We start from the raw sequence: 24,908 nt of genomic DNA on the forward strand, positions 1-24,908 counted from the left end.
CATTGAAGCATAGAAGATAGGAGCAGGAGGTGGCGATTTGGCCCTTTGAAACTGCTCCATCATTCATCACAATCATGGCTGACTGTTCAGCTCAATAGCCTAACCCTGCTTTCTCCCCATAACCTTTGTTCTTATTCACTACAGCTGCTGTATCGTGCCACCTCTTGAACACATTCAATGTTTTGGTATTGACTACTTCCTGTGGTAATGAATTCCATAGGCTCACCATTTTTGGATGAAGAAATGTCTCATCTCTGCCCTAAATGGTCCACACCAAATCATCAGAGTGTGACCCCTGATTCTGGATTCACCCAGCATTAGGAACATCCTCCCTGCATCGACCCAACCTGATCCTGTTAGAAGTCTCCTGTTGTAAGTCTCTATAAGAGCCCCCCTCACTCAGCTGAACTCCAGCAAAAACAATTCTTAATGTCAATTTCTCATCCTGCAATCAGCCCAATAAATTTTTCCTGCCCTCAACAGCAAGATCAACCTTCCTCAGAAAAGGAGACCACAACTGCACACAGTATTCTAGGAGTGGCCTCATCAAGACCCTGTAAAACTGCAACAACACCACTGCTCCTGTACTTGAGCAAATACATTACAAAGGGTTTTCCGCTTGAATCCTCAGCAATAGAGTTGACCAGTGCCTTACACTGATGAAGAGTTAATAATTTGAAGTTGCAGGCTGCTAAATGCATAAGCCGACATCTCAGCTGATTAAAAAAAATTGTAATTCTAATTCCTTAGTATGAATAGGTTCAGCATTTAGATTATTGAGCAAGCACTTCTAAAGATTTGATTTCAGCATGACTTCATTGGAAAAACAGTACCGTTAACTCAATATTATCACTGGTGATAAAACTTCAACTATAATCTTGAGACACTACAGAAATCTACGTCCAGTCAGATACACTAATATATGACTTTAAGTAACCAGGCATTGCTATTTTATCACAGATATCCATTAGGCACTCCAGGCAGAAAGTTAGATTTTGTTAATCTTCGACTGAACATGACACCAATCTCCATGCTTTTGTAAGCTGGCTTATGCATGCAATAACTCCCAGGAGAGCATAGTGAACTACATCCTTCTCCAAAACCAAATCAGCAACAGATAGGAAAGAAAAATTGAAATGTGGAAGAACACCTACCATAAAGTCAAACACACTTTGACCTTGGATCTCTGACAATATGAACTTCAAAATAAAATTTCGACTGCAATACAGTTTTTCATTTGAAAAAGAACTGTAGATAGGTACCTAGAAATTTTAGAATGTCATTATTGCTAGCCTTGTACTGCACTGCAATTGACCTCCATTCTGGTGTCAGGAATGACCTTTAACTGAGTTGATTACTTACTCCAAGGCTACATTGATATTAATACCTTTGCTTAAATGATCCAAAGTGGTGGAAGAATCCAAAATACATTGCCAAGTGAGAACATTACTCAGGAGTTAAATTCTAAGGACAGAGAGGGTTGTAGAGGTAGTTACAGAGCTCGGGAGGCACGGGTTTGTCAAAGGTCCTGAAAACAAGGATGCGAATTAAAAGAAGAGACGTGTTGCTCAACCAGGATCAATGTTGATCAGTGAACCTGGGAGCAAAGGGTGAACCAAGCTTAAATTAAGACATTGGCAGAGTTTCAAATAAGCTTAAATTTATACACGGTAGAAGATGGGCAGTTGGCTAAGAGAGCATTGAATAGTCACGTCAACGTAAAAAGACAAGGATAAAGATTTCAACATTTCACTTAATTTCAGAATATATAGAGCAAAATTAATAGACAATAGACAACAGCTCCCCAAGTCTTTCCGCAAAACACATTTAAGTCAAGGGGTTGTTTCTATTGAATTTCACTAGTTTTGTTTGTGACGTACAAAATGTAATAATCAGCAATTGTACTTAGTATGCACCAATGCAAAAATGTTTGCTAGCTCACTGGAGCTCAAGTCTCACATCCACCACATTTTCTTTACATTTGGAAATAAAATCAAGTGTGATAACCACGTCCAAATTCATCATCCATTGTGTACCATTTCCCAATACTAGTTTTAACTTCTGATGTTCTAGTGATAAATATTTATGGTATTTGGTTGAGAGGGGAAGACAACTAACATGCGTTTAAGTTGATCCAATTTGTCTTCATTATCTGAATCAAAGGATCCAAAGATATTCATGCTGCATAAATTGTTAATCCTTACCTAGCAGATAAACCTAACGCATGTATAGTTGAACTGCAAAGCAAAGTGAAACGAGAGCACAAAACATACCACAAATCTTGCTCAGATAGATCACATTACTAATACAACATAGCCAATGTAATGCATGTCCCACAATGAGACATCAAGAGGCACTTGAAGGAAATGGTTTTAGATTAGTGGTGCTGGAAGAGCACAGCAGTTCAGGCAGCATCCGAGGAGCAGTAAAATCGACGTTTTGAAATGTCGATTTTACTGCTCCTCGGATGCTGCCTGAACTGCTGTGCTCTTCCAGCACCACTAATCCAGAATCTGGTTTCCAGCATCTGCAGTCATTGTTTTTACCTACTTGAAGGAAATAGTCAGCAGCACATGGTGGAGACATGCAAGGTGAAGCCACAAATATAATTTTTCCAGCACATAAGACTGTTAGCTAGATGCCAATTACCCATTCCTTCACTATTACGTTTCTGTCTCAGACATCAGTTTCATCAATTAGACAGAGAATCACAGAAAATAGAACACGTAGGCCATTTGGCCCTTCAAGCCTGCTCCACCATTCATTATAGTCATCCAACTAAACAGCCTGTGCCTCTTTCCTCACATCCTTTGATTCTTTTAGTCCCAAGTACTTTATCTATCTCATTTTTTAAAAAATGAGATATGATACTTTGGCTTCAACTATTTTCTACAGTAGAAAAATTGATGTTTCAGGCAAAAGCCCTTCATCAGGAATGACCTTTGACGGAGTTGATTACTTACTCCAAGGCTACATTGGTATTAACACATTTGCTTAAATGATCCAAAGTGGTGGGACAATCTTGACACATCCAAAATACATTGCCCCATTCCTGATGCAGGGCTTTTGCCCGAAACGTCAATTTTCCTGCTTATCAAATGCTGCCTGACTTGCTGTGCTTTTCCAGCACCACTCTAATCTAGACTTTGGTTTCCAGCATCTGCAGTCCTTTTCTACAGACCTATTTTCTACAGTAGTCAAATCCACAGGCTCACCATTCTCTGGGCGAAAACATTTCTCATCTATCCTAAATGGTTTACCCATTTCCTTAGACTGTGACCCTGGTTCAGATGGATTCTTGGAATTAGAATAAAAAGTTGTATCCGCACCCTTGATCATATTCCTCTTTCTACAGACAAGTTTAAACTTTGGTTTGTTTAAATGATAGAATTGTTGGGCTTTATTCTTTGTTAATACCACAAATCTCACTTCATAAAGTGGTTATTGGTCACCAGCTAAATTATAACACAAATTCAGCAGTCTACTCTAGGATCATAACACCTTTCATTGAAATGCATAAGTCTTTATTCAAGATAGATTCAAAATCAACCTGTTCATAGATGTTATCAGAGACCTCTTGGACACGTGGGACTTGGACTCAAGCCTCTTGTCTCTAGCCCTCCTGATAGTTCTAATCATTGAAGTACATAGCACAACACATTAGGTCACGGTCCAAATGAATGCCTGCAACTTAACCCAGTCTTTCTTCTACTTGCTTCACTAGACAATGGGAAATGCTTTGTTGCCATATCTAAATTAGGTTCTTAAGTAACTCAAAAAGGCCTTTTTGAATTTGCAATGTGTCCCAGACACAAAGTTCCCAGCATAAACAACTTGTAGTCATAGTCCTTGGATAAGGTCAGTTTTAGGAGTCAGATGTTTTATTATTCTGAGAGAGAACACTATACATCTAGCAATTCTATGTGTGCTATTCACTCTGTCCAATAATATGTAACAGCAGAGATGTGGCAATAATGAGATTGCTAAAAAGACAAATAATTTCTCTCTTAATCCTAAACCAGCACAAGTCGGAAGAACCATATCCCAAAGTACTACTAAACCGCCAGAGGAAAAAAGCCTCAATTTTAAACATTTGGTCATGATCATGGCAAGAAAACACGGAGTGCCTATTCAGGAGTGCCAGTAGGCAGGCTCAGCCAAATCAGAATCCCTATAGTGTAGGAACAGGCCCTTCAGCCCAACAAGTCCACACCAACTCTCCAAAGACTAACCCATTCCCCTACCCTGTTATCCTGTAGTTACCCCTGACTAATGCACCTAACCAACTCATTCCTGAACACTATGGGTAATTTAGCAAGGCCCATTCCACTAACCTGCACGTCTTTGGATTGTGGCTGAAAAAAATCAGGGCACTCCAAGGAAACCCATTCAGACACAGGGAGAATGTGCAAACTCCACACAGACAGACGCCTGAGGCTGGAATCAAACCCAGGTCACTGGCATTGTGAGGCAGCAGTGTTAACCACTAAGCCACTGTATCAGGCCTCTCCAACATGCCACTCATCAATTTCTAATTAAATAAAATTGGGGGAAAAAAAAAAGAGTTGGAGAGGACTGCTTAAATTGTTAAGATTACCTGGAGTAGGCTGGCACCATGGACCCACAGGAATAATCCTTAGGCTAAGAAGGGGATGTCTAAAAGCTCGGTCTAGAGTTAGAGTTGGGGAAACACTCCTATTCCCCCTAGCTACACAAAGTAAGTTTTTTGTAAATGCAGTAAAACCATATCACAGTGTTCTCATCCTGTTCTTGGAGGGAAAGCCATCACTGTACCCTTTACCTTGCTGAAGTGTTAAGAAGCAGAACAGACATTGATACCAAAATAGCCCAATCTGAGTGATCTTGGGGGGAAAAAAAAACAGTCAACACTAAATAAAAAGGGCTGTAAGCAAACATAGCACTAATGTCTACCACATAAACCCAGGCAAAATGGAGGCTGATTGCTCAAGGAAACGCAGAAATTTGTCATTTTTCCTCTAGCTTAAGAGATGCACTCAAAATAAATTTGGACAAAAACATCACCACTAAAAGCAAAATAAACAAAAAAGGTAATTTAAATACTGGTTGACCATGCATTAGCAATCACAATATAATATTAGATTGTCTCAATAGATTAAATGTACTTCACAAAGTGGGAATCTCAACATTAAGTCAGTAATTACAACATAAAGCAAAGCAATTTGAATTACTTGACCTCAACAGTCATGCATGATTAAGCAAGAGTGAACTCTGCCACCTTTGGTATTGACAAATTTGTGTTTTAATATACATCCAGGATTTCCAACGGGAAGGTTAGAAACAAAATCATGTTAATAATTGAGATAATATAATCTTAGCACACAATCAAGTCATAATCCATTTTTAGTGAGGGACTTTTTACTTCGTTTGACAATGGTACAAGAATTACATTGAACCTGCACAATTGAAAAAAAATTACTTGACACAGTCTGCCTTAGGTTATTATTTTTAAAATAAACATGCATAGTATTTGTAGAAAAAGTAGTCATCCACTATACCTTCTCATCACCACCTCCTGTGGAACGAACAACTCTGGAAGAGAAGCCAAAAAAAGAAATATGTTGAAACATCTGCTGTGCTAAAGCTCATTAGAAAATTATAGACTACAGAGAACAACTACAGAACAAAATGCTGTCACATGTATCACAGAACCACTCTCAAAAGGAATGATTGTATTAACAAACAAGCACAATGAGGTATTGAAAGGACTAGCTCCTCAGATTTAGTATGATTCAAGGATGATTACCTGAAATGAAAGGTATTTTACCTACCTGGTTTTGAAAGCACTATTTATATCACTTAACCAGTTTCTCGTTAATGGCAACCCTTAGGCTGTTGATAATAGGGAACCGACATTGAATGTCAAGGGCATTGGTTAAGTTCTCTTGATGGAGATAGACATTGTCTGGCACTTGTGCACACACTGTTTTTATCTTGGGCTGATAAGTGACAAGCAATGACTGCAGATGCTGGAAACCGGATTCTGGATTAGAGTGGTGCTGGAAAAGCACAGCAGTTCTGGCAGCATCCAAGGAGCAGGAAAATCGACGTTTCAGGCAAAAGCCCTTCATCAGGAATACAGGCAGAGTGCCTGAAGGGTGGAGAGATAAATGAGAGGAGGGTGGGCGTGGGGAGAAAGTAGCAAAGAGTACAATAGGTGAATGGGGGTGAGGATGGAGGTGACAGGTCGGGGAGGAGGGTGGGGGAAGGTAGCAAAGAGTACAATGGGTGGATGGGGGTGGGATGAATGTGATAGGTTAGAGAGGAGGGTGGAGTGGATAGGTGGAAAGGAAGATAGGCAGGTAGGACAAGTCATGGGGACAGTACTGAGCTGGAAGTTTGGAGCTGGGGTGAGGTGGGGGGAAGGGGAAATGAGGAAACTGGTGAAGTTCACATTGATGCCCTGGGGTTGAAATATTCCGAGGCAGAAGAAGATGAGGCGTTCTTCCTCCAGGCATCAGGTGGTGAGGAAGCGGTGGTGAAGGAGGCCCAGGACCTCTATGTCCTCGGCTGAGTGGGAGGGGAAGTTGAAATATTGGGCCACGGGGCGGTGTGGTTGATTGGTGCTCTGCTAGGAGGCGTCCAGTCTCCCCAACGTAGAGGAGACCGCATCGGGAGCAACGAATACATTAAGTGATATTGGTGGATGTGCAGGTAAAACTTTGATGGATGTGGAAGGCTCCTTTAGGGCCTTGGATGGAGGTGAGGGAGGTGGTGTGGGCACAGCTTTTGCAATTCCTGCAGTGGTAGGGGAAGGTGCCAGGACGGGAGGGTGGGTTGTTGAGGGTGTGGACTTGACCAGGTAGTCACGGAGGGAACGGTCTTTGCGGAAGGTGGAAAGGGGTGGGAAGGGAAGTATATCTCTGGTGGTGGGGTCCGTTTGGAGGTGGCGGAAATGTCGGCGGATGACTTGGTTTATGCGAAGGTTGGTAGGGTGGAAGGTGAGCACCAGGAGGGTTCTGTCCTTGTTACGGTTGGAGGGGTAGGGTCTGAGGGCGGAGGTGCGGGATGTAAACGAGATGTGTTGGAGGGCATCTTTAACCATGTGGGAAGAGAAACTGCTGTCTTAAAGAAGGAGGCCCTCTGGTGTATTCTGTGGTGGAACTGGTCCTCCTGGCAGCCGATACGGCGGAGGACAGCCCAAGCCTGGATATTATGCAAGTCCTGTTGCATTTAGCTATAAACGATTCCTATCAGAAAGATGTTGTGAAACTTGAAAGGGTTCAGAAAATATTTACAAGGATGTTGCCAAGGTTGGAGGATTTGAGCTACAGGGAAAGGCTGAACAGGCTGGGGCTTTTTCCCCTGGAGCGTCGGAGGTTGTGGGGTGACCTTATAGAGGTTTACAAAATTATGAGGGGCATAAATAGGATAAATAGGCAAAGGCTTTTCCCTGGGGTCAGCGAGTCCAGCACTCGAGAGCATAGGTTTAAGGTGAGAGGGGAAAGATATAAAAGACACCAAAAGGGCAACTTTTTCACGCAGAGGGTGGTACGTGTATGGAATGAGCTGCAGAGGAAATGGTGGAGGCTGGTACAATTACAACATTTAAAAAGCATTTGGATGGGTATATAAATAGGAAGGGTTTGGAGGGATACGGGCTGGGTGCTGGCAGGTGGGACTAGATTGGATTGGGATATCTGATTAGCATGGACGGGTTGGACTGAAGGGTCTATTTCCGTGCAGTACATCTCTGTGACTCTAAGTCATAAGTGTTGCAGAGCATTGAGCAATTAGCAACGATCGCCCCTTCATAAAATGAAGTAGTGAAGGTCATTGATAAAACAACTGATGATTAGGTGTAGGGCTCCAAGAGCTGAGAAGGACTTAGAATCACCTTAAACATCTTCCTTTGTGGGAAGTAGGGCTCCAAACATTAGAGAAATCCCATGTGCCGCCATCTCGGCTCTTATGGACTAGATGCAACAGTTGGTCAAATGCAGCCATGAGGTCAAGGGTAATCATTCTCACCTCCCTCTCAGATTCAATTACTTTGAGAACCAGTGATAACACTGATGCCTGAAATAGAAGCTGGCTTTTCTTACTAGTATCATCATCAATTAATCAGATCAGTCAAAGCTAGAATAGCAAAATCTAATGTCAATTTTTCAAATTTAGGAAGGTTTACTAAATAAATATGCATTATATTCTTCAAACCATAAAACATAAGTAGTCATCTGTTACCAATGATGCTATGATACCATAATTTCAAGTCTAATTTGCTTCAAGATAAAATATGAAGGGCAGGAGATCAGATTCTGAAAGAGAATCATTTTAAATGAAATATCAAAGATTTTCCTTCAATATTGTCTCAGTCCTCCTGGAACACACATTTTTGTTTTCCATGCATTATATTTCTGCAGTTACAATCAGCTGACCTTTGGATGCACTTACCAAATCAAAACCGATATACTCTCATCCTAGTTGATCCTAATGGCCCTAATTTCTGTTCCGGGGATATAAATTTGAATGGACATAAAACAGACAACTAGGTTAGCCAATCATTGACAAATCTGACTGAGGTGGGAGAAAGCAGGCATTAGGTCCTGCCTTCAATTGCCAAACTACTCAGTATTCCAAAAATGACCTAGCATGCAAAGGAAACCCCACAGTTTGTTTCCTCTACCGCAAACTACTTCCTTAAACCCTTCCAATCGTTAGCCTGACTTCTCATAAGTATAAAAGAGCTCATGCGCATTTTCACCAGGGTTGAAATTATCTGATCAGCTATTTTTGCCACTTCCTTGCTCTCCACTAGCCCAGCAAACCAAATTGCCTCTAAAATAGCCTCCTTACATCTTTCTCAAGTTTCTCATCTATTCTCCTGTCAAGCCCTCTCTGAACTCATTATGAGATCCATCTCCTGTTCCTTATATTCCCACTAAATTTATGATCTTCCAATTTCCTTTTCTAGCTCCAATGTTAACTGACATTCTGAATGTTCACTCCCACATTATTTTGCATCTTCAAATTTCCAACATTCCCTCAAAAAAACACAATCACCCCTGCCTCTCACAGCTGTCTGTACCTTCATTTTCCAATCATACCCACAAACCCATCTTCTCCCCCCCATACCATTTGCTCTGGTGTCCCCATAAATCACTCTTTGGCTTCCTCTTACATCTATACAGTGCTTGTGATATTATCTAAATATATACACTGATCCCATCCAGCTCCACGTGTCTCACTGCTTGTCATTGAGCCAGCTACTAATATCAACAGAAATTTCTTCCCAATAAAGACCAGAACCATTGTTGTAGTTGTAAGGTAATGATTCTGAAGGGGTCAAATATTTGTGTTACAATGTGGCCTCTGTGGAAAGGGTGGAGTGAAAGCCTGAGAATATAGTCAAGGAGTTCGACTCCAGCTTGGAAGATGTATCTATTCCAGCTCCTTAAGGAGCAAGTGATTTGTCTGACCAAATGAACCCATATTAATCACTGTCCTGCAATAAACCTTGACATTCAAGTAGAGTGCCTCTTCTGCAGATACACTTTAGTAACACATTCTCTATTTCCATTTATTAGATGGTTTTTCCTTTCTCTTGGGCACAGGGAGGAGAGGTAGTAGTAACTATCTCAAACAACTGTTATTCAGTAGCACATATAGATAGAGGTTAATAATATCACAGGACACCAGGATTGATCATCAGGTAATATGCCACAATCGTCCTCAGTCATCAACATAAACCCAGCTCCCTAGTCATCTACCCCAAACTTCTCCCAGATTAAGATGAGGCTGAATTTAATTGTTCATAATCTTTAACTTGGATAGGTTCCAAAAACACATTTGCTCATTTCTCCCTTTATAACATTCCAATTCCAACTCAATTAAATGGTTGTTGAAACCCTCATTCGTGCTACCTCATGACTTGAAATATCTGAATGTACCCTTGGCATAGGGATTCATGCTGCAAATTTGAGGCTAACCAAACTTCTTCTGCTCGTATCCTAAACTGATTTGTTTAACTGGAACCAACCTTTAAAATTAAGAAAGAGAATTTGAAAATCAAAAAGTTCTTCTATAGCCTCCTTCTACCCTGCAGAAGGCATCAATACTCTTTCAACATCAGCTACTAGGGGAACACCTAAAATTTTAAATCATTACATTATTAGTACCTGTGCATCATGCCAGATGGTGACATTTGAATTCAAAGATCTGGAATTAAAAGCTAATTTGATGATGATAATCTGTTCATTAAAGTCCTTTGAAGGCAAGAAACCTGCTGGTTTTGCTTTCTCTAGCTTACATGCGAGTCCTGGAAAATGGCTCTGGGAAGGGGCAATTAAGGACAGACAATAAATGTAGGCCATTGATGATTAACAAAACTACTTAGTTTAAGATCTAAATTTTGAGCCTCTCTTTCAGATCTGAGCATTTTAAAAACATAAACAAAAAGTGTGCTTCCAAAACTCCATTCACCATGCTGTTGCTCGGTCAATATATTGTCACAGTTTAACTTCAGCATGGACTCCAATTCTCCATAACGGAGCTGCAGAAAATAAAAATACTCCCAAGGAAGTTGTAAAATGATTGATGGAGTGACAGTTTATAAACATTGCAACATGTACACTGCCCTAACATCCAGATAACTTATCAGGAAACTTAATGCATGCAATGTTATAAACAGGAAACAGACCATGGGCAAATCTTCCTCTGTTGTAAGCCAACTTCTGTTTCAGTCAGTTTTTTTTTTACAGGATTGCCAGTGAAGAACATATCTGCTTCAAAACAGGTTTTTTAAAAAAACCTTCTTAAAAAAACTTGTTTAATTTGCAGCAATATATTTCTATGTCTGAATGCATATATATCCTGGTGAACCTTGTACAAGCTGTTAACACTTAATCACAACGATGCAACATCTGATGAGCATTGAATAACATTCCAAACAAAAAGGGGGTTCAGCAGGTGGGCATTGGAGCTGGGGAATAATCAAAAGGAAGTCCCAATTAAATTTTACATTGTCAAGAAAACCTGAGTGACAATCAACAATATTTATTCATGAAAGCAACCACACCCTGACAAGGTATACTAGAAGTCTTCTGAAAAAATATTTAATTCATTGTGCTATTGGTCTAGATAGTTTTGAATAATATTGCAAGTGCATCTTTTTATTGTTTAAAATCTGGTGTTCCCCATCTTTCAACCTTCTCTCTAGAATGCAGAATTCATTCTCTTTCATTGCCTCGTTTTTCTCAGCACTCTCTCCAATCTACACCTCTTTTGAAATTTAAATATACATTTAAGTGTACATACCTTAAAGGAGCCAATTCTGGAATGTATGTCAACAGAAGGTATGCATTCATTCATTATAAGTCAATAACCTCCACTTACAACCTGGACTAACATATAAATAAGGCTTCATCCTTTTTTTTCTTACCTTTGTTGCATTTACTGTAATATGGGGGTTGATTAGGTGCCTAGCTTGTAAATGCAGGGTGACACCAACAGCATAGTTCAATTCCTGCATTGACTGAGGTTACCAAGAAGGATTTTCTTTCTTAACTTCCCCCCCCTTAACTGACACAAAGTGACCCTCTGGTTAAATTACCATAAGTCATCTCTAATGTGAGAGAAGCCTTATTGACCAGAAAGACTATGGTGACTTTACCTTGAATTATTATGATGCATTAAATGAAGAAACCTCCCTCACATTGCAAAGGTCAAACACAATATCAGTTTACCAATTCTTTCTGCAGGTCTGACCAAGCCCACAGTGGTTTCAGTCCACTCTGTTCTGACCAATCAGCTTTTGACATCCTACATTATTTCAACCATGTTTAACAAAAACTTAAGTAGCTCCTCTTCCTTAGAATCCTGTGTCTGATGTGAAACATTGACTTTAACATCAAAGCTCAATGAGATCTACAACATCAGTGCTGAGTTCAAGACCTGTAGCAAGGATCTTCACCCAGTGTGGGAATCATGACCTCTTAGAGGAGATGTAATGCACTTGAAGAGCAGATAAAGTAAATAACTTCACAGTATGATAATCCTATAAATACCCACTCCTCAAGAAATGAAAAATTGCTTGCCTATGTCAATGAGAGTTGAAACCATAATCTGTTAGCAATTATATCAATAGCTTGTTAACAATTCACCTCATTGTCATTATGAATGCTAACGTTTTTGGGCTAAAGGTTCATACAATATATTAGTAATATGTTGAAACTTCAGATCTATAGCAGCTAAAACCATGTACAGCTTTGGATTTGGCCAATATTCCCATATTTTATGTTAAACAAAATATTATGTCTCCCTTTTTAAGATTCAGCCATGAATCCAAGTTTAGAGAGTGACTGGCACCACGAGGCAGAAGTCTTCTCACCGAATCTTACAATATACACATTAATTCACTAGACATCAGAGAATTGACTGGCATCTATGACACAGGCTCAAATCTTTAAAAGTCCAAATTACATGATCCCTGATATTTACCCAGAGACATGGAGGTCAGTGGAAATCAATGCCACACTTTACAAGCAGGAACTAGAAGTTCCTATTGACAGGGTTTTGCATATGGGAGACTTCCTCTTCTCCCAGGATCAGTAGAGAAGACCATACATTAGACCATGCCAGCCTGGCCTGAGGATATCATCTAAGGAAAGCATTCTCGCCATTTGGAGGAATGATCAGTGAAATAGGAAAGTCTAAATGAAGTTCTCCTTTCCACCAGTGTAAGTGCCACTACCTTCTTTCTAAAAGCTTACACTCACTCCTGTCTCTGCTCCAGAACCCACCAAGGCCCAGGCTCTATTAGTCTCAGAACTGCCTGCAACATTATCCCTCACTTGCGCTCACCCAACCCAGCATGTGACTCCACTAACCTAGATGCTTTGTGGTGCCTAATCATTCACTCAGGACACCTCCCCACCTGCACATACACAGAGCTGAGGCACACACTTCCATCTTTCATTCCAGGAGGAACACAACCCACAAACAGGATAGAGAGTCAAGAGAGCTGATGCATGGGCCTGTTTTTTGGCTCTTCACCCCTCAGGTGGAGAGTACTCTGACTCTGACCAGCTGGACTAGAGGCTGTCCTTGACTTGACGGAGGCCAAATGACAAGCATGACAAGCTACCTGGCTTTGCATCTGCATTAAACACCATGAAAAAACCATCAGTACGAGAGATTAGAATCTCTGCGCCCTGGCCAAAGTGCAAAACAGCAGGGTATTGCAAGCCACGGATGCTGTGAGCATGGAGATAAGCTCAGTGTGAAAGAGCATTATGATAGCAAGCAAAGTAGCTGGAGATGCAGACTGGTCTTTTTGATGAGCGGGGTGCATGCCCCTGAGCAAAGAGTAACCTCACTGCAATGTTACAATGATAGTCACTGTCCAAAAGGCAACACCGAAATGTAGAAGCACCCTGTAACTGGAAGTGCCATGAGAGTTTTCAGAGGCTAGCAGATGTTGGATGCCAAAGCTAGTGGGCATGGGGTGCACGCAAAAAATGCCCAGAGATGTTGGTGCCCAATATCTAATATAAGATGGTTGGGAGCAAGCAGCAAGTTGAACACAAGTTTAGGAGAATTGCAACTGGAATATTAAATGTGGTGATTTGGGTTAGTAAAAATGAGAATTTAACAAGCAGTAATGAGTATCAATTTGGAACTTGTTGCAGAGTAGGAATCTCACCAAGGAGTGGGAGAAAAGCTTACAACTTGCAGCAAGATGATCTTGACATCGAGATAAACCTTACTGAGCAACTTGCCATAGCCCATTTTTCTCAAACCCCTCAGACTGCTCTCAGATTTCATTACATTGTGATTAACTCCGAAAGTGATATCAGGTCACCTGGAAGGATACTTAACCACATTTAAATGGGATGACTAGCTCATTGCTTTGGGTGGGGGAAAAACAAGTTGTTGTTGAAAGATGTCTTCTAATAGAGACAGCAACAGGTTCTTGTAGAAAGCTAGAACCACCCAGAAGGTCAGGGAGCATGCAGGTTCTCTCTCCACCCCCCCCACGCCCCATCAACTACTGGAGGGTAACAAGTCAGAGAGAGAGAAAAAAGTTTTTAAATAGATCAGCAATACAAATTAGCAGTCTCTAGAATAATCAAAGCAGAAGTGATCTTTTGAGTGGCTTGGAAGTTTGTAACAGAAAATCTACAGAAACAGAAGTCCTTAAGATGTCAGAGTAAAGCAACATCAAAGGCTGTTGAATGCATTAAAGGAATACATGTTGTGGAATGTGAGAGCTGTGTTAGCAGTTCAAGGGTCTCACAAAAGGAGCAGTGACTAAAAAGAAAGTTGAATGCAGAAGCTTGACAAACACCAAACACAGCCATGCCTACTAAACAAGGAACTTTAAAGTGGAAACAAGGTGACTCTTAAACCTCAGTGAAGTGTCTGTAAGGTTGTTGAAGTAACAGAGTTGAATCTCTATTACTTATATTTCTAATAAAACTATTTCAAATAGTTAGATAGTGCCTTTTAAGTGTAAGTAACTTTGTTTAAAAACTTCCTCTGTTAAAAATTCATTGGTAGCTTATATTCACTGACTGACCACCATGACAAAAAAATTGCAAAAACAAAAAACTTACGGTCCATCAAGTCAGGTTTCTCTCTAGGATCTGACTTGTCATACATCATCATCAACTGGAACCTTAACACTTTCCACAAACCATAAATTATCTTAGAGTCATACAATAACAACAAAAGATACCCTGCATCCCATTTTGTCCAGATCAGCCATCAAGCAGTTATCTACACCAGTTCAATTTTCCAGCACTTGGCCCTAGTATATCATGCTGTGGCATCAAGTGTTAATTTAAATATTTAAATGTTGTAATGATTTCCATCCTTAACATCCTTTGAGATTGGATATGTGGAACTCATTGCATGTCTGGGTGAAAAGACTCTTCCTTAGATCTTTCCTAAAATATCCTGCCCTTACTTTAAGATTTAGTGGACCCTTAAGGGGAAAAGCTTCTATCTACCCTATCTACGTGTAATATAATTTTGCAGACCTCAATCAAGTTATGCCTCCGCCTCTTCACTTTAAAGGAAAACAACTCCAGTCCGTATATTTTCGGTTCATGGCTCAAATGTTCCAACCTGGGCAACATCTTGGTGTATCCCTTCTCTACAGCAATCACATCCTTTCTACACTGGAGTGACCAGAACTATACATGACCTAACTAACATCATATACAGTTCCATCAGAACCTCCCCGCTCTTGAAATTCAATGTCTCAACTTACGAAAGTATCTCAATCCACTAAACTATCTTATCTAGCTGTCTTCTACTTCAAGAATTTATCAATATGCACACCATGGTCTCTCAGATCCTCTGTACTTCTTATGGTCCTACCATTCGATATGTGCAACCTTGCCATGTCAAGTCTTCCCTCAATGCATTTCCTGACATTTTTCAGGATTAAGTTCCATATATCGCTGTTGAGCCCATCTGACCAGGCTTGTCTACATTGCCATTATAATCTAAAGCTTTCCTTCTCACTAGTTACCATTCCACCAATTGGTCATCTGCAAATTTTCTGGGCATACCTTCTACATATATTTTAGATCATTAAAAAGGTAAGGAATCCAGCATCAAACAGGAGTACATCTCTACTCAAAGGCTTCCAGTCACAAAAGTAACCTTTGATAATTACCCTCTGCTTCCTGTTACTAAGATAAATTTGGATCCAAATTGCCATGGGTGATATGGGCTTGCCTTCTTGACTGGTCTCAAATAATAGACCTCATTAAAACCCTTACGGACATCCACGCAGACTGCATGAATTACACTACCCTCACAGATGTGGAGAAAGTGAAGACAGCAGATGTTGGAGATCAGAGTCAAAAAACATGGCACTGGAAAAGTACAGCTGGTCAGGCAGCATCCGAGGAGCAAGACAGTCAACATTTCGAGCATAAGCTCTTCATCAGGAATGATGAAGAGCTTATGCTCAAATGTCGACTCTCTTGCTCCTCGGATGCTGCCTGACCAGCTGTGCTTTTCCAGCGCTACACTTTTTGACTCTACCCTCACAGATGGTCTAGTGACCGCCTCAAAAAAACTCTTAAGCCTGCCAGATATGATCTGCCCCAACAAATTTGAGCTATCTTTGATTAAACATAGTGACTCCATGTAGAGATTAATTCAGTCTCTCAAAATTCCTCCCAACTGTTTCTCTATGGCTGATGTCAGACTTACTGGTCTACAATTCCCTGGTTCATTGCTACCACTCATTATGAACAACAGTACCATATTGGCAGTTGCAGTCCTCTGGCAACTCTCCTGTTTACAGGAAGGTTTTGAAAATTAATAGATGGCTCTTGTCATCTTCTCCTTTGCAACCTGGGAATTTATTCAATGTTAAGCCCTTGAAAACCGCTAATACCTAATCCTTCTCAATTATTTCATGCCTAAATATGTCATAATCCTCCCTCCTGCTTTCTATACTTACATCAATCTTCTCTGTTGTGAACACATGCAATGTACTCATTTAAAACCCGAACAGAACCACAACAACGAGCACCCGAGCTACAAATCTTCTCACAAACTTTGAACCCATCACTTCTTCCAGCTCCAGAGTTTGCCACTTTGGTACCTCATAGGCCTTGCTCTCTCCCCTGGTATCCTTGTGCCTCGAAGATATTCAAAATGCCTTTACATTTTCCTTTATTTTACTCGTCAGTGTTTTCTCATTTCCTTTTTCACTTTCCTGATTTCTATTGCTTTTTCTTTAAAAAGGAATCCCTTGCACTTTATCCACACTTGTTGTGCTTGGAGTCCTTTAAAATTCAAATATTCAGTCCTGTACATTACTCAAGATCTATGGTTCTATGGGATCATTGGGGTTTGACAAATTAGAAATTTGCATTGCCGTCTAGTGGGAATTAACTGATCATTGAACTATGCTCTCCAATTTGTTGTTCAAGCTCTGACAGAATCTGATTTGAGTGGTAATCTCCTTCATCCCTACAGTAGGGAGTTCAGTTGCTGACATGCCCAGCAAGTTATTGCACACAACCAAAAAACACAACTATCAAAGCAGTAGTTTCAACAATCTCATTTCACAGTCATGATCTTTCACTTTTTGTTTGGTAAAATGCTGGCCCCACTATTTCCTTTAGAAGGACTTCCAACTCTTTCATGTAGATTTCTCTACATGGTCAGATCCTGTCATATCCGCAGAAACACCCATTTGAACCCCTCATTATTGAATGCCCTACCAGGATTGCTGTACCTTTCTATCTGCTCCCCCTTTGCGTACATTCTAACTACAATCCTCAGAGGAACCATTGCTCTCACAGATTGCCAATACTGAAAAAAAAATGTTTTTGAGTAAGGTGCATTCTGGGAGTTTCCTAACTACCCTCCTGCCTCCTTTTTTCTGATGGATGGTCAGCCATTTCCTTCTTGGACTGTGCTTTCTTACGATGCAATGTGACTGCATCCAGAAGCGTGTTATCCAAGTAACCTTCATCCTCGTGTATGAACTGCAGTCTCCCCCAGCCAACACAAATTCCAAAATATAATGCTCAAGCTGGTTATGCCAGTGGCATGTAGATATGGTCATTCAGAATGAGTAAAAAGTGAGGTCTGCAGATGCTGGAGATCAGAGCTGAAAATGTGTTGCCGGTTAAAGCACAGCAGGTCAGGCAGCATCCAAGGAACAGAAAATTCGACGTTTCGGGCCAGAGCCCTTCATCAGGAATGAGGACAGTGTGCCAGGCAGGCTAAGATAAAAGGTAGGGAGGAGGGACTTGGGGAGGGGCAATGGAGATGTGAGAGGTGGAAGGAGGTCAAGGTGAGGGTGATAGGCCAGAGTGGGGTGGGAGCGGAGAGGTCAGGAAAAGGATTGCAGGTTAGGAGGGCGGTGCTGAGTTCGAGGGAATCGACTGAGACAAGGTGGGGGGAGGGGAAATGAGGAAACTGGAGAAATCCGAGTTCATCCCTTGTGGTTGGAGGGTTCCCAGGCGGAAGATGAGGCGCTCTTCCTCCAACCGTCGTGTTGTTATGTTCTGCCGATGGAGGAGTCCAAGGACCTGCATGTCCTCGGTGGAGTGGGAGGGAGTGTTAACTGTTGAGCCACGGGGCGGTTGGGTTGGTTGGTCCGGGCGTCCCAGAGGTGTTCCCTGAAGCGTTCCACAAGTAGGCGGCCAGTCTACCCAATATAGAGGAGGCCACATCGGGTGCAGCGGATGCAATAGATGATGTGTGTGGAGGTGCAGGTGAATTTGTGGCGGATATGGAAGGATCCCTTGGGGCCTTGGAGAGAAGTAAGGGAGGAGGTGTGCGTGCAAGGTTTGCATTTCCTGCGGTTACAGGGGAAGGTGCGTGGAGTGAAGGTTGGGTTGGTGGGGGGTGTGGACCTGACGAGGGAGTCACGAAGGGAGTGATCTTTGCGGAACGCTGATAGGGGAGGGGAGGGAAATATATCCCTGGTGGTGGGGTCTGTTTGGAGGTGGTTCGAGTAAAAAGTGAGGTCTGCAGATGCTGGAGGTAACAACACGACGGTTGGAGGAAGAGCGCCTCATCTTCCACCTGGGAACCCTCCAACCACAAGGGATGAACTCGGATTTCTCAGTTTCCTCATTTCCCCTCCCCCCACCTTGTCTCAGTCGATTCCCTCGAACTCAGCACCGCCCTCCTAACCTGCAATCTTCTTCCTGACCTCTCCGCCCCCACCCCACTCCAGCCTATCACCCTCACCTTGACCTCCTTCCACCTATCACATCTCCATCGCCCCTCCCCCAAGTCCCTCCTCCCTACCTTTTATCTTAGCCTGCCTGGCACACTCTCCTCATTTCTGATGAAGGGCTCTGGCCCGAAACATTGAATTTCCTGTTCCTTGGATGCTGCCTGCCCTGCTGTGCTTTAACCAGCAACACATTTTCAGCTCATTCAGAATGAATCAGCTTTCAAAAATTAGGGTGTTGATTCTAAATAGAACAGAAGTTTTAATAGATTTTGAGATCTTGATTTAATTTCATGACAGCACAGCGGGGTGGGCATTGATGGAATCTGAGTGAATTGGCATGGGTTGAGAGTGAATATTAAGTGGGCAAGCAGGTGGCATGCTATGTGGATGAGATCATACTATGAGAGGACTAGAGAATACAATCTATGGGAACTACTAGGATATACTTCCAAACATTAGAAAGATGGGCTTTTTAACCTTGACGCAGCAGCCCTTCATAGCGGTGTAAAAACAATAACTGCAGATGCTGGAAACCAGATTCTGGATCAGTGGTGCTGAAAGAGCACAGCAGTTCAGGCAAAATCCAAAGTGCAGTGAAGTTGACATTTCGGGCAAAAGCCCTTCATCAGAAATAAAGGCAGAGAGCCTGAAGCGTGGAGAGATAAGCTAGAGGAGGGTGGGGATGGGGAGAGAGTAGCATAGAGTACAATAGGTGAGTGGAGGAGGGGATGAAGGTGATAGATCAGGGAGGAGAGGGTGAAGTGGATAAGTGGAAAAAGGAGCTAGGCAGGTCGGACAAGTCCGGACAAGTCATGGGGACAGTGCTGAGCTGGAAGTTTGGAACTAGGGTGAGGTGGGGGAAGAGGAAATGAGGAAACTGTTGAAGTCCACATTGATGCCCTGGGGTTGAAGTGTTCCGAGGCAGAAGATGAGGCGATCTTCCTCCAGGCGTCTGGTGGTGAGGGAACGGCGGTGAAGGAGGCCCAGGACCTCCATGTCCTCGGCAGAGTGGGAGGGGGAGTTGAAATGTTGGGCCACGGGGCGGTGTGGTTGATTGGTGCGGGTGTCCCGGAGATGTTCCCTAAAGCTCTATGTTAGGAGGCGTCCAGTCTCCCCAATGTAGAGCAACGGGAGCAACGGATACAATAAATGATATTAGTGGATGTGCAGGTAAAACTTTGATGGATTAGATTAGACTTAGATTAGACTTACAGTGTGGAAACAGGCCCTTCGGCCCAACAAGTCCACACCGACCCGCCGAAGCGCAACCCACCCATACCGCTACATTTACCCCTTACCTAACACTATGGGCAATTTAGCTTGGCCAATTCACCTGACCCGCACATCTTTGTGACTGTGGGAGGAAACCGGAGCACCCGGAGGAAACCCACGCAGACACGGGGAGAACGTGCAAACTCCACACAGTCAGTCGCCTGAGTCGGGAATTGAACCCGGGTCTACAGGCGCTGTGAGGCAGCAGTGCTAACCACTGTGCCACCATGCCGCCCACATGTGGAAGGCTCCTTTAGGGCCTTGGATAGAGGTGAGGGAGGTGGTGTGGGCACAGGTTTTACAGTTCCTGCGGTGGCAGGGGAAAGTGCCAGGATGGGAGGGTGGGTTGTTGGGGGGCGTGGACCTGATCAGGTATAGCACTTACTTCCACCACCTCCCAACCTCTATCATGTAACACCAAGAGCAAATATCCTGTCTTTTGGCAAGTTTCTGTGCTGCAGAAGAAACAGAGCAACTAGCTCTGGAATATCACGACCTACTGTACATGACTTGAATGGAAATGCAGGTCAAGGAGATATCAAGTACAAAATCAGTCTTTTGCCTCACCTTGATGGTGACCAATAAAGTTGGTAATTCTTGAGCCAGTGAAGGACTACATTTGTCCAATGGCTGTCATCCTATGGTGAGCCAGCAAGAAATTCATTTCCAGCAGGTATCAACTAGTTTAGGCAGGTTTTATGCTCGAGTTTAGTGCGATAGCACTTTGTTGACATACCAACACGTCATGCTCTATTTAACAACCGGGCTTGTCAACAAGAACATGAAATGAATATTTCTGCTCAAAAGTAGCACCTATAGTTGTGACTTTGGAAATGAATCAAATACATTATCAACAGGTCAAGTAGTTAGGCAGACTACAAGCTTAAATAATCATAGGAAATTCATGAAGGTTTTTAGACTATTTCTTTATTTCAACATTGCAAGAAAAGGTGCAATATCAAAATACACTTACATTCCATCAGTTCAAACTAGCAGCACTCATTTCCAACACATTTCATGTCTGTGCATGACATACTCTAATCTTAATTCAATTACAAATCACAAAATGAATGCCAAAATCTTAGAATTTTAAAATTGTCCATCAAAACCTGATTAAATCTGCATGCACAAAGCTGGTCATGACCATTTAAGGAGGGGTACACCATATCACAAAATGTTCAGATGCAAAGAAAATAATCCTTATGGTTTTACTGCATTCCTCAGTGTGTCATAGAAGGACATTCAATATAATGGAACATAGGAAAATGGCTCCTAACGTCTTACACACGTCAAATTTATCCAGCACGGCTCCATTGGATACACATTCTCGCTATATTCCTCAACACCAGCCTTCTCCCCTACCTCCATCTAATCACTAGAATTGCATCATGTCCTGCTTCTCCTCATTAAATTGTGCACGCCACTTAGTGTCTACCCTACCTGACAGGAGAGGTTTGAAGAATATGGCCTCCAACTCCAATACTACAATTTGGAGGCCAGTAGGCTATATTTTCTTAGTTTAAAAACATAGTATTGATTGTATACTCCAATTTGACTACAGTCTCGTGTCATTGGCAAATTCCCCAAAACATTGACAAAACAGAAGGACTACAGACACCACAACATTGGAGGTTATTAATTCTATACTTAAGTCTCTAGTTCAAGTTATAAATGTGAATATTTCAAACAAACTAATTCTTTAGGTTTGCCTTTCTCACCCATACACAACCCTTTAGGTTAGCGCAGCACAATAGACTGCAACAACCAATTCCTATACATAAAAAATATGCAATTCCATTGTAGCATTATCAGGCAAAATATACCACATCCTAATTTCTGTGGTAGTTACTTAGTACCAAAGCGTAACATTGAATTCTTAGCTCCACAAGTATTTGTTAACTCAAAAGTAATTTCCCCATGAAGGCATCACATCACCTCAAAAGAAAGTAAAACTGATGAAGTTGCAATCTTTCTAATCATTGCGTCATGCACATGGCTATGTTCACAAAACTCATACTTCACAATCTAGATTCCCTTTTGCATCATATTTGACAGTTAAACTCAATTCCCAAAGCCAGAAGCTCCGAAATCCGTCCCAAAATGTCTCTCTACTCTTTTTCTGTTTTAAGTCACCATTTAAACCTCTTCCAGCAATCTTATCATCACCTCTCAACGGCTTTCATGTGGCTCCTTCTAAAATTTTGTTTAATAATACTTACATTGTGGGACAAAGTTGCACTCCAGATTTATAAGTACAAAGTACAGGTGAACTATCCAGTCCAGAGAGTGGGAATGCTACATTGCCCAAGGTGCCAGTTCTGAACTAGACAATAGACTGTCTTCATTTACCCTGTCACAGGCACGTAAATGCCAGGGAGCAGGATGGAGAAGGAAAACACAAAGAGCAGAAAGTATTTCACACTATACTTTGACCCTTGCTGATTTCTTCAAACCATCCCTACCCAAATACTCTTAGACAGGCTCCTCAGATTTTCTCAATGACTGCTTTTGGATTTTCAGATGCTGTAATTTTATTCTCACCGATACATTTATCTGGTGGTCCAGTCATGTCAGAATTAAGAAAATGAATGGACCATGGTCAGTTTTAGGGAGGGTCTGAAAGTCAAGGATGGTTATTAGAAGCCATCACTATGGTGAAAGGCAAATTGAGGTCGTGAATTTGAGAGGAATGGAGGGAGCATATTGAGATGTAGAGGGAAGAATAATTCTGAATGGAGTAACACAAAATGTAATGGTGGAAGATTATAGTACACTGGAGGATACAGGTTACTTTGATTTTGGAGGGGAGGTTGGTCAGGGAGATGTAAAAAGTGGCAATTCAATTATGAATGTGAGCTTCCAACTTACTGGGCCATCAAAAACATTTCTTTCTCATTTCTCTCCCTGAACCTCTACTGTAAAGAGCTATTCCTACCTTTACTTTCATTCTTAAAATTTGTACATGACATGTGGGAGTCACCAGCTAGGCCAGAAGTTATTACCCTTTCCTAATTACCCAGGAAGGCAGTCAGGTGTCAACCACATTGCGGTGGATCTGGAGTCATAGGTGGCTAAATCAGAGTAGGATGGCAGGTGTTCTTCCCTAAAGATTAGTGAGCCAGATGAGTCTTTACTACAGTCAGTTATGGTTGCATGGTAACCATTTAGTTAGATTTCGTTATTGAATTCACAGTTCACCATCCGCCATGGTGGAATTCAAACTCTTATCCCCAGAATACCAGTCTGTAGTTCTGAGTTATTAGTCCAGCATCATTAACCCTACATAATTGCCTCTCCCATTCATGCTACAAATCTTACAAATGTGTTTTGTATCTAGTCTACATTACATCACTAGTTGATTAAAAGGTTAAAAATCAGTACTCTCTCCCCCTCAGAACTGGAATTTTCAAATCTCGGGGGGCATTTTTGAGAATTATAAATTTCAGCAATGACAACTATCAAGCAATAGAGAACCAGAAACTGAAAACAAAAATGATTAAAATTGGATGTTTCAAGAACAACCACCAAAAGACAAAGATTACAGCTTAAGGTAGACAGTTTTTAAGCTTTTACATGTTATGCTTCCACCTGGATCTTGACTCTCCTTTCCTGAAGGCATGGATGTCTTTGGAGGAAGCTTGCTCAAGTGATCATGATCGATTTTAGTCTGAGTAACATCTCAAACCTGAAGGGTGAATAACATCAGTAGTTTTTCTTGCAGTGTATGGTGCTGGAGTGCTCTCAACTAGTACACCTTTCAAGAACTGAAACCGCTTGCAGCCATGATTGGATACTCTATCCAATCTCTCCATAAATTAATCTACTCATTTCATTCTTCTACCACATATGTCTTTTTCATTCTGGAATTTAAGCCAGTAAATTTAATAGATCAAAAAACACAAACAAATAACAGCATCAGCTTCTGATAATACATCCACCTAAATTAGATTACCTAACCACATACTTCGTTTACCTTGACTTCTAAATACATCTCTCTCTATTTCCCACACAAACTATATTAGTGACCTCCATGACTAACAGACTTAATCAGAGTTCAACGTAAAAGGAAGAACTTAAGTCATCCAGTACATGAAATGAACCATCTTACAAAATCTCTACATTGAGGAAAAAGTCATTAAAATCTCAGTTCAATTAAAAATAAAAAATACTAAGTCATGCTGGGTCCTCTACTTTTTGTGCTGGTTCCTCTGCTTTGTGTCATTTACATAAATGATTTGGATGCGAGCATAAGGAGGTACAGTTAGTTAGTTTGCAGAGGACACAAAAATTGGAGGTGTAGTGTAGTGGACAGCAAAGAGGATTACCTCAGGTTACAACAGGATCTTGACAAGATGGGCCAATGGGCTGAGAAATGGCAGATGGAGTTTAATTCAGATAAATGCGAGGTGCTGCATTTTGGGAAAGCAAATCATAGCAGGATTTATACACTTAATGGCAAGGTCCTAGAGAGTATTGCTGAACAAAGTGACCTTGGAACGCAGGTTCATAGCTCCTTGAAAGTGGAGTCACAGGTAGATAAGGTAGTTTAGTATGCTTTCCGTTATTGGTCAGAGTATCGAGTACAGGAGTTGGGAGATCATGTTGTGGCTGTACAGGACATTGGTTAGGCCACTGTTGGAATATTGCATGTAGTCTCCTTCCTATCGGAAAGATATTGTGAAACTTGAAAGGGTTCAGAAAGTATTTATGAGGATGTTGCCTGGGTTGGAGGATTTGAGCTACAGGGACAGGCTGAACAGGTTGGGGCTGTTTTCCCTGGAGCATCGGAGGCTGAGGGGTTACCTTACAGAGATTTACAAAATTATAAGGAACATGGATAGGGTAAATAGACAAAGTCTTTTCCCTGGGGTCGGGGAGTCCAGAACTAGAGGGCATAGGTTTAGGGTGAGAGGGGAAAAGATATAAAAGAGAC

General features: G+C 41.6%; 1 protein-coding gene across 5 annotated transcripts in view; it reads right to left on the minus strand.

Moving 5' to 3' along the window:
* The window catches only part of pdlim7 (PDZ and LIM domain 7), a 143,571-nt gene that overhangs the window by 65,005 nt on the left and 53,658 nt on the right, over window positions 1-24,908 (minus strand). For all 5 annotated transcript variants that reach the window (XM_060837144.1, XM_060837141.1, XM_060837143.1 and 2 more), the window contains one exon: window positions 5,538-5,571. In XM_060837144.1, the coding sequence (XP_060693127.1) occupies window positions 5,538-5,571 (34 nt within the window). The remainder of the gene's footprint in view (window positions 1-5,537; window positions 5,572-24,908) is intronic.

Source organism: Hemiscyllium ocellatum, chromosome 16 (assembly GCF_020745735.1).
Source record: "Hemiscyllium ocellatum isolate sHemOce1 chromosome 16, sHemOce1.pat.X.cur, whole genome shotgun sequence".
Lineage (NCBI taxonomy): Eukaryota > Metazoa > Chordata > Chondrichthyes > Orectolobiformes > Hemiscylliidae > Hemiscyllium > Hemiscyllium ocellatum.